This window comes from Aythya ferina, assembly GCF_964211825.1.
Source record: "Aythya ferina genome assembly, chromosome: 3".
NCBI lineage: Eukaryota > Metazoa > Chordata > Aves > Anseriformes > Anatidae > Aythya > Aythya ferina.
Genome location: NC_140298.1, coordinates 8,991,648 through 9,005,923, shown reverse-complemented (window position 1 = coordinate 9,005,923; position 14,276 = coordinate 8,991,648). Strand labels below are relative to the sequence as shown.

Below are 14,276 nucleotides of genomic sequence, written 5' to 3'. Positions count from 1 at the left end.
CTCGCTGCAGAGGTCACACCGCTTCACCAGAACCCAGGACAAAGGTCCTTGTCCAGAAGCTTTGCTCAGAAATGACTTCTAATGTCTCAGGCTCTAAAAGCTAGACTCCGCAGGGTACTCTGTTTTCCTTCCTCCCAGGGCTTTACCCAGAAGTAGCCTTATTTCTGAACTCTAAACATTAGGACTGAGTGCTACTGTTGTCATAACCCCTACCAGAAAAATATAATTTAAAAAAATCTGCATTTATTCCCTTTTACAGGACAACGTACAAGAAACACAATGTAGTAAGGATTTAGGTGACAGATTGAGTTATTGATGCTTAATGATTTAATCATGTGTTGTAAGAATATATTTTGTATATGATCAGAATGAGAGTTCTGATTTCAAAAGAAATGAAAGGCAGTAGTTACAGAAACAACAACTGACATGGCATACCTGTGGTACAAAAAGTACTTTCACCTGCTCCCGATATGGTTAGCCTTTATTCGCTCTATTTTTCCTGCAGTTTTATTTCAGATTTCCTTTCCAGAAAGGGAGGTGGTGACTCAAAAAATCTGTTGAAATTGTGCATCCTTCTGAATCATTCCTACAACTCACCTCTTCTCAGACAGCCACAAAACACTCAATAGTAGCCAGGAAGATTGCTAAGTGGTACAATTTACAGCCTATATGGATAATAAAATAAAATAAAATAAAATAAAATAAAATAAAATAAAATAAAATAAAATAAAATAAAATAAAATAAAATAAAATAAAATAAAATAAAATAAAATAAAATAAAATAAAATAAAATAAAATAAAATAAAATAAATCCCTAAGGGGACCTGTTCTTCCACATTTTTTGTTGTCTGCCCTATAAGTGTTGTTTTTGGAGCACAGGTTGATCCAGGGCTTGCTTGAAGCTGATAGGAAGCTTCCCATTCACTTAAGCAAGCTCCAGAAACAGCCTTGACCCTTGCTTGGCCCTGCAGCCACAAGTGCTGAGACTAGCTAACAGAGGATAAAAAGTCTAAAAAATAATCACAACCGAGGAAAATGCAAAGCCTGCAGCACACTTTCCTCTACAAGTATTTGTTGCATTACGTGGAGGAATCTTTTCCCATGTCAGCATCTCACTGCCTGCACCTTTTTTCCCCAAGGGATTTACCACAGAGAAACGCAATTTACCCTTTTATGCACGCAGCCCAGGTGGAAGTTCATGCATTAGTTACTAACAAAGGAAGATGCTCCGGTATTGATGAAGTGATCCTAGCATCTATTTTATGCTTTAGCAAAACTCGTAACTGGGACATGTGATTTTTTTTCTCACGTACTAAAATGGCAGGTGACCAGCCTCAACTTGGGCCTCCAAGTAATTATAGATTATCGCAGTTCCTTGAATGGGAAGCAGTTAGCTTACAGTTCCTTACCTTAATTTTCACCTTGGAAGAGATTTCTTCTGAACAGTTTGATTACTGGAAAGAGCAATTTGCAAGGTGCTTCCTGTGTTTATGTAGTCTCTATATGTACCATATACACTAAGTGAGAGAAATTCACTTAAAGCTCTGTGCTCTGTCAAGTTTAAGTAGGTAAGTAGATAATTGCATACCTTGAACATAGCTTGATACCTGTTCTTCCTGGCATGTCGGAGTAATCTCATCTCTGTGTTTACATGTTTTCCTCTCTCCCAGTGCAGAAATTCCTTCCTTAGATGAAGCCATTTTTTCTTACTCAGGTATGCTACCAGTAGATGACAGACTTCAAGACTTACAGATCTACAAACTTCTCCAGTGTGTCCACCAGAAAGACAAGAAGCAAATAGAAAAGCTGGTCCAGCATGGCTTCCCCAACCTCATTAACTTCACAGAGCCTACAGATGGGTACAGCGCCCTCTCTTTGGCCTGCTCTAAGAACGACACCGACATGTGCAGCTTCTTGCTACAGCTGGGAGCTCATCCAGATGTCCAGGACAAAATGGGACGTACTCCAGCAATGAGGGCAGCCGAGCTAGGCTATGACTTGGTTCTGGACTTACTAGTAAAAGCTAAAGCAGACATGACTGTTGTTGATAACGAAGGGAAAGGTAAGTAAAAAGGAACCCGATCAGACCAGAAATAGCACAAAATGGCTCCTTACTGCGTTACGTGCTTGCTATGTATGGCATGCTCACTCTGAAGAGAGGAACCACAGTGGAGGGTAATGCTTAAAGCTCAACAGAAGCTATTGGCCTTTGGTAAAAATGAAAATTATTCTCCCTGAACAATCCAGGCCTTTAAATCATAGATCCCTCCAATGTGTTCTCCCATGAGCAGCCACATACTCAATTCTGGTAAACTCCCTATGTTCAGAGGTCCTAAACTAGAAATCCTTTTTACATTTCTATATGTGAGAGAATTTAATGGGCCTCTGATGAAGGAGTCTCTGTCCATTCATCTGTGAAGTTTATAGCATAAATAACCTTTCTTAGCATTTACCATTACACCATAATCCTTGCTGTTTTTCTTTGCAGGTGTTTTGTTTTACTGCATTTTACCTACACGACGGCATTATCACTGCACTCAAATTGCCTTGGATTATGGTGCGGATCTTAACAACTGTACTACTGATGGGAAGCCTATATTTCTACAAGCCTGTGAGCAAGCTCATGATATTAAAGAAATATGTCTGAATTTCTTGGAAAGAGGAGCAAATCCCGATTCAAGAGACCCAGTATGAATATTTTGGTAACTAAGAATGTGTATACAGGAGTAAAGAATGGTCACCAGACTGGAATGTATAACCATAAATCCTCACATTAAAATTGCACAACAGTGGCAATTTCATTACTCTGTGGGGATATCTATTCCCTTCTTTATCAACATTTTTTTTGCAGGAACAGAGATTTAAGTCTTCTGATTGAATCATGTATCCTGAATCAGATTTTTGTAGGTTAGAGTGCAAATATTTAAAAAACGAGGGGTAAGTGTGCCAACTCCTAAGAGTTCTAGTTCACTGTGCTTCAGCTGGATGTGCCCCAAGGTTTTCAGGGTTGAAGTAATACTAAAAAGGTGAGTCCAACAGAAGAAACATGAATGGGGATCAAGGTAGTGACGAGACATAAGAAACTCTTTTCTCACTTTTGTACATCTTAGTCATGTATTTGTTTACTTGCTAAATGTATCAATGGCATTAAGGACATGAAGCCCTGTGCTACTGATCAAGTCATAGAGTCATTAAATCATTTAGGTTGGAAAAGACCTTCAGGATTATCAGGCTTTCCCTTAGTGCTACTCCTGGCTTTTGCTTTTGTCCTAGCATTTGCAGCATCCTTCCTAATTTGTAGCTATACCAAAACATTTTACACTACCAATATTTGGACATCTTTATCACATCCTCTGAGGCACATTCCCACCTTCTGCACTCTGCATGCCTGCAATATGATGAGAAACCTGCATCTTGGGTCTAATACTGTAGACACATACCTGGCAACATAATGGGAATGTTTTGCTAGGCCCAAAGAAAGATATCAGGGAACAAATCATGGTTTGGTACAACGAAATCCACAGCTCATTGTCTGCTTCCTGCCCTTCCTTTATCTCTGCCCCTCTGTATAGCAGCAGGTAAGAGATTTTAAGAGTTGGTGTGGGCCATTAGGTTAATAGGACGCTATCCCTGAGCTGAGAGGTGCTTTATTCTTGAGACAGTCACCGAATCTACCAAAGTCACAGTTACTTATGCTCTTTCAAGATATAATTGGTATTTTGTGTTAAATCTTTATACACAAGAGCATGCACCCAGAAAGAAAAAAAAAAAAAGTATTTCCTCAAATAGGGAATTGATTTTTGTGTGGCTGTTCAGGTGACTCAGGTTACTAACATAGTTGAGTCACTATGATTTGACTACTCATGATTTAGAAGCATTAAGACTAGATTCCTAAAGTTTTCATACAAATGCTGTTGAAAGTATTAGACATGTCTACTTTTTTCAATAACACCTAAAAGAAGCCTTCATTTTATGCTGCCCTGCAGCAATCAGATCACGTTGGACTCTTTCAACCTGAATTAGCACACCATGCACATTCTGAATTGTTTTCTTGCTACCTTGCAGGCTACGGGTCGCACAGCCTTAATGGAAGCAGCACGAGAAGGTGTTCTTGAGCTGGTGCGTGGTATACTTGAGAGAGGAGTCGACGTTAACCTATTTGACAATGAAAGACACAGTGCTGCACATTTTGCAGCCAAAGGAGGCTTTTTTGAGGTATCATCATTTGTGGTGTTGAACAGCTTGCTGCAAAGCCAGGCCATTATTTATTTATCTATCTGGAGTCCAGTATCTCAGCTGATCAAAGCACAGTAATTAGTAGTTAAAAGCCACTTCTTTTTGAGTATCAAAGGGAAGCCAGAAGTGACAGAATCTCTCTCATAATTGCAGAGCTTTTTTGCCAAGGTACCCCAGAGTGTGTGTGCTACTGTGGCTGTCTGGTGTGAATAGGTCCTCTGGAGAGCTTGTTTCCCCCAACATGTAGCATGTCACAGTTGTGTAACATGGATGAAACCTTCCCATTGTAGGAAAGGCAGATACAAATAGCTGCAGGGAGGCTATTTCTTCCCTGTATCTTCCCAACTACTGTCTTTATTAAATTATGCAATTTTTATTATGCACACAATGATTACACATAGGTCTTGAAGACGGCAGGCCTGCAATAGTGAAGGTTGTTCTTGGTATCTACAACTGAAGGAGGTTTCTAATTCCTGAGTAAAGTAGGCACGTACTATAGAAAACATGAGTGTCATGTGTGCATTGATCAGCTGGGCAAGGGAGAGAAGTTCACTATGTAAACTGGGAATATATGATACTGCATTTCATTTGTAAATCAGTCTCACAGTTCCCCCCTCCTAAGAAACACAGATGACTTTTGGTGGTCATGTTTTTGCTTTTCTAGATCCTGAGGATTATTTCAGCTTATAATGGAGACTTGGGCCTGATCGCTATGAACGGTAACACACCACTTCATTACGCTGCAGAGGGAGGATTTGCAAATTGCTGCAAGTTTATAGGACAACGAGGTACATTAAGAAGTTACTTCATGACTATTGTATATATTATTTTTCTGTGTTAGAGGAAAGACTGACATCACTCGGGCATCTGCGAAGGAATTGTCTCTCTGGGGTATCATGTGACAAGTGCGATTCTCATTAAGAAGTACCTAACATAGGCTATTGCTGTTCACTTCTACTAGCGTGGCTATGATGAAATAAAACATTTCTCAAGAAAATCAACAGAAACAACACGGGTTTGTGTAACTTAGAACTGGACAGCATTAAGTGGTTTTGTTTCACTGATCTCACTGTAGTCATGGGGAAAACTTAGCACCCGTGGGTATTAAAACATACTCCAAATAAGCTGTGATGATTTTCTAAGTTACTCAAATGATCATACCACTTCCAATTGTCTTTCCGTAGGACCATGTACAATCCTACGTTATGTTCTTGTGGTCCAAATATTTAGCTCACAGTCCATTACCAAATCACAGTGTTGGGATACAGAAGAGCGAGTAACATCTTAATCTTAGTTGGTTTCTTCTTAAACTTGGTTGCTACTTTAAGTAAAAATGTAAAATTTTCACTGAACTTCTCCCTTCCCATATGTATTCGTGAGTAGATGGAGTAGAGTATGGGTTGCCTGGTGAATTTCCCTTTGGAAAACAAATGTGGCTGTGTGCCTAGCTTTCCAGGTTGGGATCACTGATGCGGTTGCATTGACTATTGTTATTTATAGTTAAGACTTTATAAAATTGTAGACCTGTGCTAATTAGCTACACACATATTACAAGACTCTTACGTTAAGTAATTGCCATTTATTAATTCCATTGCACTATCAGTGAAAGTGTGTCTATATTGTCAGGCTGCGATCCTACGTGGACAAACCTGTTGGCAAAGACTCCAAGAGCAGTTGCCAAGGAAGGCGGTTTTAAAGCAGCAGTAACCGAATTGCGCAAAATTGAAAATAACTTTAAAAAAAAGTCTAAGTCTGAAGCTAAGGAGAAGAACCCCCAGTGGGCACTGAGGCTGTACGACTGGTCCTTAGAGCACCAGGATGCCCTCCGGAAGGCATTTGAGGCCGTTGACCAAGGAGATGGAACAGTAGCTAAGGATGATTTCATAGCAGTTATTCAGAAGCAGTGTGCCTTTGTGGACACTGAGCAAATACAAACTATTGCTGAAGCGCATGAAAGAGCTGACCCTGAAGGAATCAACACTGAAGAATTTTTTAAAGGCTCTAAATACTTGCAGAAAAACTATCTTATAACATCTTATGGACCCAAAGGGAAGAAAGGAAAGAAAGGGAAGAAACGAAGAGGCAAAAGAGGCATTGCTGTCCCCGTGCCAATTTGCATTATTCCAAAGAGTGCGTGTCCACTTAGGGAAGATGGCTTCCCTGTATACATGATTGAGGCTGTTCAGAACACTGCCGATAGCTACCGCTTTAACCGAGACCACCCATCTGCCCACCCCGTGCACGACGACCGTGCCTGGTATATAGATGAACCAAGGAAAATGTACATGAACATTAACTTCCTTGTCAGGGCAGGAGACATTCTGTCTCTAGAGAAAGCATTTGAGGAGGGTGTGCCAGTAGACATAAAAGATAAGTATTACAAAACACCTTTGATGACTGCATGCTCAAGTGGGAACATAGACTTCGTGCAGTATCTTCTGGAAAAGGGGTAAGATCATTCCAAAGATTTTCTTTAATTGCTATTTTGGGAGCATAAATTTCCAATACACATTTGGATGCAACAGACTTTAGTTTTTGTATGCATGCTATTTAACATAATAATTCTGTAAGATGCTGAGTTACAGAGGTTTAGTTTATTTTTTTTTACATTTTAGTAATGAGGAAATAAAAACATCTAAAGGTAAGTTTCCCAGATCTGAAATTGTTGGTGTCTGAGCTACTGACATTTTACTTAGATGCAGAGCACCTACATGTAGTCTATTGGAGCTGCGGCTAGTTTATATCCATGTCTCAAGGAGTGCATCTTCAAAATAACTTTCAAAATTACACGAATGATTTTTTGGAAATCTGACTTAAGTGGCTAGCCTGAAATCATTGAGATACTTTTAGATGAATCATCAAGGAAGTCTCAGACTTCCCTGTTCCACATGCCAGAGCTTTTGCATGCAAATGTTTTAAGAGAATCAGCTCTACCAAGAATCATTTTCCTCTGCAGCCTCAGCAGGCTGAGGCAGCAGGATTTACTCCAGAAGTGCACGTTGCTATTTAGTCTGTTCCCCTCTTCAGAAGTGCTTCAGCAGTTTTGTAGCCTACAGATACACCTGTGAAAAACCTTCATAACAGCTTAAAAATGAAAGCAATTTAAGAAAAAATCAGTCATATTTATGTAATAGCATAATCTCTTCTTTTTTTTTTATGATCAAACTGCCACAGTCCTACATTCAGATAACTGCTTAAGAGAACATTTTACAGAGACAATATTTACGTTAGCTGTGTTCTCTACCTGTTGCTAGAATTTATTTTAATGTTCATTTCTAAGGATAAGTGTCTCCAGCCATTGCTCGAGATCCTGCAGAGACTTAACAGCATGTACAGATTTATGCACCCTGGTAATTACACTGACATTCCTGCAGCATATGTAAAGCTGTGTAAGTGTGTAAATTCAGGTCTTCCAAAGATAAAGATGCAAGAGTTATCAAATTAATCTAGCAAATTTATCTCCACTGCTTTCATCAGATCTCACTAGACAGTGCACTAGTCACATCTCATTGTATTTAGACCTATAAATGCAATAATAGTTAAAAAATATTCTAGTTTTGATATTTTAAATTGATTGAAATCAGAAAGGAAAGTTTTCAGTACGGTTTTAGCTTTGCATCTTTCAACATTGTGGACTTTCAAACACTTTCATTTTGGCATGGGAATTTAAATACTTTTTACAATATGGCCATTTCAGTATTATAAATGCATACCAAATGGAAAATTAAATACTTATTTAGAGCTATAAAAAATGCTGAGGTTTAAGCATAAATCAGTGGTATCTACTTTCTACCTTGTTCCAGAAAGACTCAGAAATAAGGCAAATTCACCAATGTTTGATCCAAAGAAAATGCTGAAGAATTTTATGTCAGTGCTGTGTCTTTCCTGTTCCCTTCAATCAGTTTGTTTCCCGTAGAATGAAGTTAACAAAAGAGAGTCAGGGACAGAAAGAGGATCAGTCCAGGCATGGGGAGTGGGTAGGGAGAGAAAGCAGAGTAAGTGTAACCCTGCATTTTAAATGAGAAATATAGAGGAAATGACATCTGCGTACAAGTAAGTCATAATAGCTAAGCAACTGCAAGATAACAAAGATAAAACCGTTAGATCTGGGGAATTTTCTGCTATATGATCTCAGCAAAGGCAGAATTCTGAAACAGATTAAAAATTTAAGCAAGAAGAGATGAATAGATTAGTCTGTTCTTTTGATCCACAGTTAAATATTAACCATCTGATCAGATAAGCAAAAAAGCTCTCTGGGCAAGCAGCTTGCTTCTTAGCTTTTCTTCCCTCTACCTCCTTCCGTGTCTTTCAGGCAGACATCAGCTCTTTGTCCCTTGAGTAAATGGGACTGTCCATAATGCAGTTCAGGACCTGTAGGCTGTCCTAAACACAATGGAAAGTAATTGAGTGTGCAGGAGTTTTAGGGGATTCCCTCAGTTTTGACTCCTTCTGAACCCACGCATGGCACACGAGGGAGACAACAGATCCAGGTATGGTCACGGACCATGTTTTGTTCAAAGACATGAGGAACCATATTTCTTCCCTTTTAACACTACAAAGTGTTTTTTTTTTTGTTTTTTTTTTTGTTTTTTTTTTTTAACACTAGTGGCTCTTGTTCCCCAAGCCTCACCTTTCCATGCCCCTGGCTGAAAAGCTCCCAAGGCAGCCAGCTGCTGTAATGCTTTTCCCGAGATTCTTCTGAAGGCAGCACACTGCAAATATCACCCCAAAACCAGCCCTTGCAGCCTCCAGAACATGCCATTACCAACCTGGGAGGCAGAAGGATCTAGACCAGTGACATGGTAGCTGAAAAAGTTTTAAATCCTCGGCTTTTCTGTAATAGATCTTCTCTAACTCATTTTTAAATAGTGCAGGAAGCAATTTTGCCATGTATTTTGGAGCGCGTGTTCTTGGCCCAGAAGTTTTCTTTTTCGGATTCTTTAACCCGCCTTTGGCCATCCTCAGGGAAGCTGGAGCACAAACACTACGAGCATTTTACAGAAGGACTAAGTTGCCCCAAAGCTTATTTTTGTCTGTATGTGTGAAAACTTCCCTGGGGAGGAGGACCCTGTGTCAGCTTCGAGAGGACCATGATCACCACCAAGGCACACACAATGAATATGACAAGCTACGTATCACATTCTAAAACAGTTTCAAAGTAGCATTAGCAATATGAAAATACTTATTTACACTGAATATGCCACTATCATGCAGTTGTCATTGATTGTACTTAGAGCCGTAGAAATTACTGTATTTAGTGTCTGGCATCATCTGCCACAACCCCTCTTACTCTTTTGCAGGGCCGACGTGAACGCAACAGACAATTTCATGTGGACTCCCCTCCATCATGCTTGCTATAATGGACACCTAGAGATTGCTGAGCTGATAGTGAAGGCTGGAGGAGCAGTGGATGCACCTGCAATAGGCAGTGCAACCCCACTAATGAGAGCCATTGAGATCTGTAGATTGGATATGGTACATTTTTTAATCAATGCAGGTGCTGACATCCAAACAACAAACAGCAATGGTAAATATCAGTGTCTCCCAACAGGGACTGCTTAAGTGCATACAAGTTTTATAAGAAAAATAAGTTATTGGAATGTTTTGAGAAGTATTCTGAATTTATGACTGCTATCAGGATTACGATGAAGGTAAAGTTAAGTTCAACTAGTTCTCTACAGTATGGAATCACTATTCTAACTAGTCAGCTTTCCTACTTTTTATATGTCTATAAAATGAAGTTACATAATGACATGATTAATAAGTACAACCTCCCACCCCAAGACTGTGGCTGAAAACATCCCTGATAGCTGTTACTCCTCACCTGATACATTTGGAGATGAAAGCGGCTTTAATGAAAAAAAAAATCTAGGCAGTTATTAGTATTATTGAATGGAAAAGTAGATTTTAGTTTTGGCCAGTGTGCACTCTGCTGCACATTTCAACTGCCTGTAATTTTGCACGCACAGACAACACTAGTTAAATAAAGAAATTCTTGCTGCTTAGCCTGTAAATACTTGTCCCTGAGATAAAAGCGGCTTAACAGAAACACAAGTCTGAACTGATACTGAAGGGTTGCCTCCTCACAGCAGACCTTTCAATGACTATTATTGTCTCTATTTTAAGAGCAATTTAAACAGTTAACATTGCTTTTTTGGCCCTTGCTGTAATGTAGGAAACAATGTTGCTACGTAATAAGACTTCCCTTCCCAAAATGCCTAGAAGGTGAAACCCTGCTTGTAGAAGCACTGTGTACTCTGCATTTCTATTATCCTGGGAAATTCTGTATAACTGATGGTGGCAGTTTGATCTCACCATTACTTTAAGGCCTCATCTCATAAGATTTAGAAGAGTTTCCCCCTTTATTATGCTCTGAAGAGGTTCAGCCCCACTTAGACCACAGGGCTTTCCCTTGACTCTGCCAGCCACAGAGCAACCACTGGCAGGGGCAGGTACCAACAAGAACTTTGTCTGAATTCCAAACCCTGTAGTATGCTAGCCAATCCCAAGTGCTAAATGCTCTCACCTCTCAAAGATCAAAGTGACAACCTGCAGGACCGGTATATTAAGATGCAAACGTCAGAACATTAAAAGCAAAGCAACCACTTCCAACAATTCCTTCAATATCTTGTTTCAGGGCTCGTTTCTGCAAGCCTTTATTTCTGCAAGCAGTGCTGCTGACTGCCAGCCCTCACACCAACATCAGGCAGGCTACTGGCACACTGAATGGCTAATAAATTAGATGCCTAATTAAGTTCTGTTGACTGTAGTGTCATTATCCAGTTACAACAAGTGCCAAGATTTATTTTCAGGGCTTAAACAGGTATTTATTTTCAAATACAGGAAAGAACGCTCTTGATATTGCTAAGGTATTTGCAGATTCTAGAATAATCGATCTGCTTCAAAATAAACTGGACAATTTGCTTATGGTATCGGAAAAAAAAGGAGCAGAGAAAGAAAAAGTTGCAAAGCCAAGGTCACCTTCTACAGTGACACCTGCAGAGATGCAAGCTGTGAAAGAAGAGGTATGAGAAATGGGGAGAAAGGACTGATTTATTAGTAGTGTTTATTTCTTTAGTTGCCATCAGTCTGTATAAAGCAGGAAGTTAAAGTATTCTCAGAAGCAGGGCTTGTTTTTGCCAGTACTACTACTTGTTCATTGTTCAAAACAGTAATTTGGTAATTTCTATGGATTTTGTGCCTTCTCTAATCCCACTGCAGAATTGTATCCTTTACCACTGACAAGGAATGTAAAATCTTTCCTCCTTTCCTTCCCCCTAACGCTAATGATCACCTAACTATGATGTCCGAATACTGAAAACTGCTAACTGCAGTTTCTCAAAGGAAGCACATGTTTCTTCAAAGGATATGACCAATTCAAGGCCCTTCAAGTCAGTAGAAGCATCTTTTTCCTCTTCTAAATTGAACATACTGAGTTGATATCAGGCTTGCTGACTTCTGATTTTCCCATTTGTCTCATATCCTTCTTCCACCGTCGAGAAGAGTCCTATTTCTTAAAGCCCACACCGACGCATTTGGCTGCTGTACTTGCCAATGCATTTTCTGCACCCTCCTGGAGCCTTGAGTACCTTACTATTTTCCCACCACCCACGCAGACATCAGCCTCAGTGACCATATTCTGATTACCTTATTGTGGTGGATGAAGTCTTCCTGATTTACCAGTGTTAATTGCTAATCAGACCTGGGGTGCTATTTAGAGAGAAAATGCAATTTTATCTGCGTTGCTGGCAGTCTCCATCATCAGTTCCACCCTGGATGTTGTAGTCAACGTGTTACAGTAGCCACATGCTGATTTCTGCCTTTTGATCATGTTTTAAGTTTCTCGAGGGTAGTATAGGATTTTCACAGAAGGGAGGATGACAACTTCTGACACTCATCACCTGCCACAGGATGGAAACACCAATGGTACTAGGTGATAGTCTAGTGAGTCTTGAAGAGCAGTTAATGTTCTAATGTCCAAGAAGGAGAGTCATCCCCTACCTTTTAAAGTGCTTCCCTCACAGATTTCTGATATATATAAAAAAAGCTTTAAGAAAAACACATCCTGAACAGATTCAGAAAACACACACACACAGTGAATGGATGGTAAAACAAGTATCAGAGGATGTATGCTTTGTTTCTAAATGCAACATGTGTGCAATGGATTAACCACTTCTCTTTTAGCTTTCACAGGTATCTCTGGCAGTTATAGAAAAACCTGATCTTGAAAAGGCAGCACATTCCCTTACGGACAGTGTTATTTATCTGAACTCTCTGATAACCAGTGGTGCTACTAAGAAAGAAGATATCGCATTCGAACCCAGAAAAGTACGTACAATAGCAAACCTTAACTACAGTTTTATGTTAAAGGTAGACAGATCACATTCTTTGCAGGTCAGTATGAAGAGTTTGGTCATTTAATTAGTGAAAACTGGACCAATTATACTAGCAAGGAGTCTGGCCCAGAGTCAAAGTGCATTAGCAAAGCACCCAGCATTTTGCATGACGTGCAGCTCAGAGTCAGGGCTTCATTCCAGTCATGTCTTCAGAAGCTGACATCTCTCACATTGTACATTTCTGAACAGCTGATTAGAAAACTTGGCATCCCAACAAAATTTAGTTGGAAAAAAAGACAATGGCTTCACAGTTTCAGCAAAGAAGTTGTAGAAGGGTTCACAGTTGATTCCAGTTGGTTTGTATTAGATCTTGTTTGCTTTCTCCTTCAGTTACTGAAAGTCAGGAACATAGGAATGGCTTCTTTCAGAGAGAAAGATCTCTTGAAAAGTTGGTGCTTCCAACATGATTCAATCCTGGATCAATTCTGTTTTCTAGCTACTTATGATTTTTTTTTTCCCCTTTGTGAGCAGGCCTTACTGTAGGTCCAAAACAACAACAAACCAATGAAAGGGCTTCACAATTTAACTAACTAATAGGTGATATGACATAGAGTAAAGATTGCCACAAAACAACAATAAACCTAAAAGGTGATATGTATGTCCACATGTATTATAACAAGTCACAGAAACTGAGCTCTTACCAGTTTTAAAACTAGGATGAAAGTAGACCACATTAAATACAAATGCAACCATGTTCATGGTATGAATTTTAATATTCACACAGAACACTTAAAGGATAGGAGTCCTTGTTTAAGGGACCAGCACCAACTTCTAACTCACCTTCTCAATCACTTATTACCTGATTTCTTATGTCAGTGACACTGAGTGAAGTGAATCACAGCACAATAAACATTTAACTCCTGGAGTTAAAATAATTAAAGTATCACTTTTGTATTAGGGACCTGTTAATGCTCACAAATAATTGAGAAAATGAAAGAGGATCATGGAGATTTTTATTATATATGAAACAAATACCATTGCTGACCAAGAAGTTTTGTTTGTTTAGAATTTACCATTTCCCTAACTCTGATTTGAGCTTGTTTCTGCAGTGGTCTCAGGGAAATAAGCCTATGCTGCCAGTGACTCTATGGTTAATTACTGTTTTCCACTCAGAGGATCTTGGGCCTGAATCAGTCATTCTAAATAAAAAGCTTTGGGTCTTCTTCCCTGCCATTAGCCCTGAGCTGAGCCCTCAGCATATTACAGATTAGAAGTGACAGGAGTGCTCTGCTTGTATATACAAGATGATGTGGTACCTGCAGGGAAGCTGCACTGGTTTTGTTCTACATCTCAGGATAGAAGGGAGGGCTAAAACATAGCTTGGTTTAGCCAAGTGTTTTCTTATTGCAGAAGCCCTGCCCAAAGTAACTACAACTACCTTTATTTTCTAGGTTTGGACCCCTGAAGCCACAACAAAGGAGCTGGTAAGAAAGCAAGAATTGCTCCGGGAGCACTCTACTCTTGCTGGCAACTCAGAAGCCTTCCTGACCCCCTTTAAGAGAACAGTTACGGAATAAGCGTATCAGCTGCAGGAAGCTACTTCTACACGTATTTTGAGGGGACAAAGATCAAAGAAGGCTACACCTTTGTAAGAAAGGAATCATGTGGTGCTTAGTAAATGCATCTCAGTTATGATAAAATGTA

At 39.6% G+C, this 14,276-nt stretch overlaps 1 protein-coding gene and 1 long non-coding RNA gene across 3 annotated transcripts in view; one reads left to right on the top strand and one right to left on the bottom strand.

The window, feature by feature from the left end:
• The window catches only part of LOC311434496, a 20,676-nt gene extending 18,840 nt beyond the window's left edge, over window positions 1-1,836 (bottom strand). Inside the window, exon 1 of the long non-coding RNA XR_014691536.1 lies at window positions 1,589-1,836. This is a non-coding gene — a long non-coding RNA (uncharacterized lncRNA). The remainder of the gene's footprint in view (window positions 1-1,588) is intronic.
• The window catches only part of ANKEF1 (ankyrin repeat and EF-hand domain containing 1), an 18,474-nt gene extending 4,198 nt beyond the window's left edge, over window positions 1-14,276 (top strand). Inside the window, exons 2-10 of one of the 2 annotated variants that reach the window (XM_084514692.1) lie at window positions 1,671-2,062; window positions 2,489-2,688; window positions 4,066-4,215; window positions 4,901-5,024; window positions 5,863-6,685; window positions 9,537-9,763; window positions 11,080-11,261; window positions 12,421-12,564; window positions 14,024-14,276. In XM_084514692.1, the coding sequence (XP_084370818.1) occupies window positions 1,671-2,062; window positions 2,489-2,688; window positions 4,066-4,215; window positions 4,901-5,024; window positions 5,863-6,685; window positions 9,537-9,763; window positions 11,080-11,261; window positions 12,421-12,564; window positions 14,024-14,149 (2,368 nt within the window). In that variant the 3' untranslated portion in view covers window positions 14,150-14,276. The remainder of the gene's footprint in view (window positions 1-1,670; window positions 2,063-2,488; window positions 2,689-4,065; window positions 4,216-4,900; window positions 5,025-5,862; window positions 6,686-9,536; window positions 9,764-11,079; window positions 11,262-12,420; window positions 12,565-14,023) is intronic. The other variant, XM_084514693.1, reaches the window with a different exon arrangement.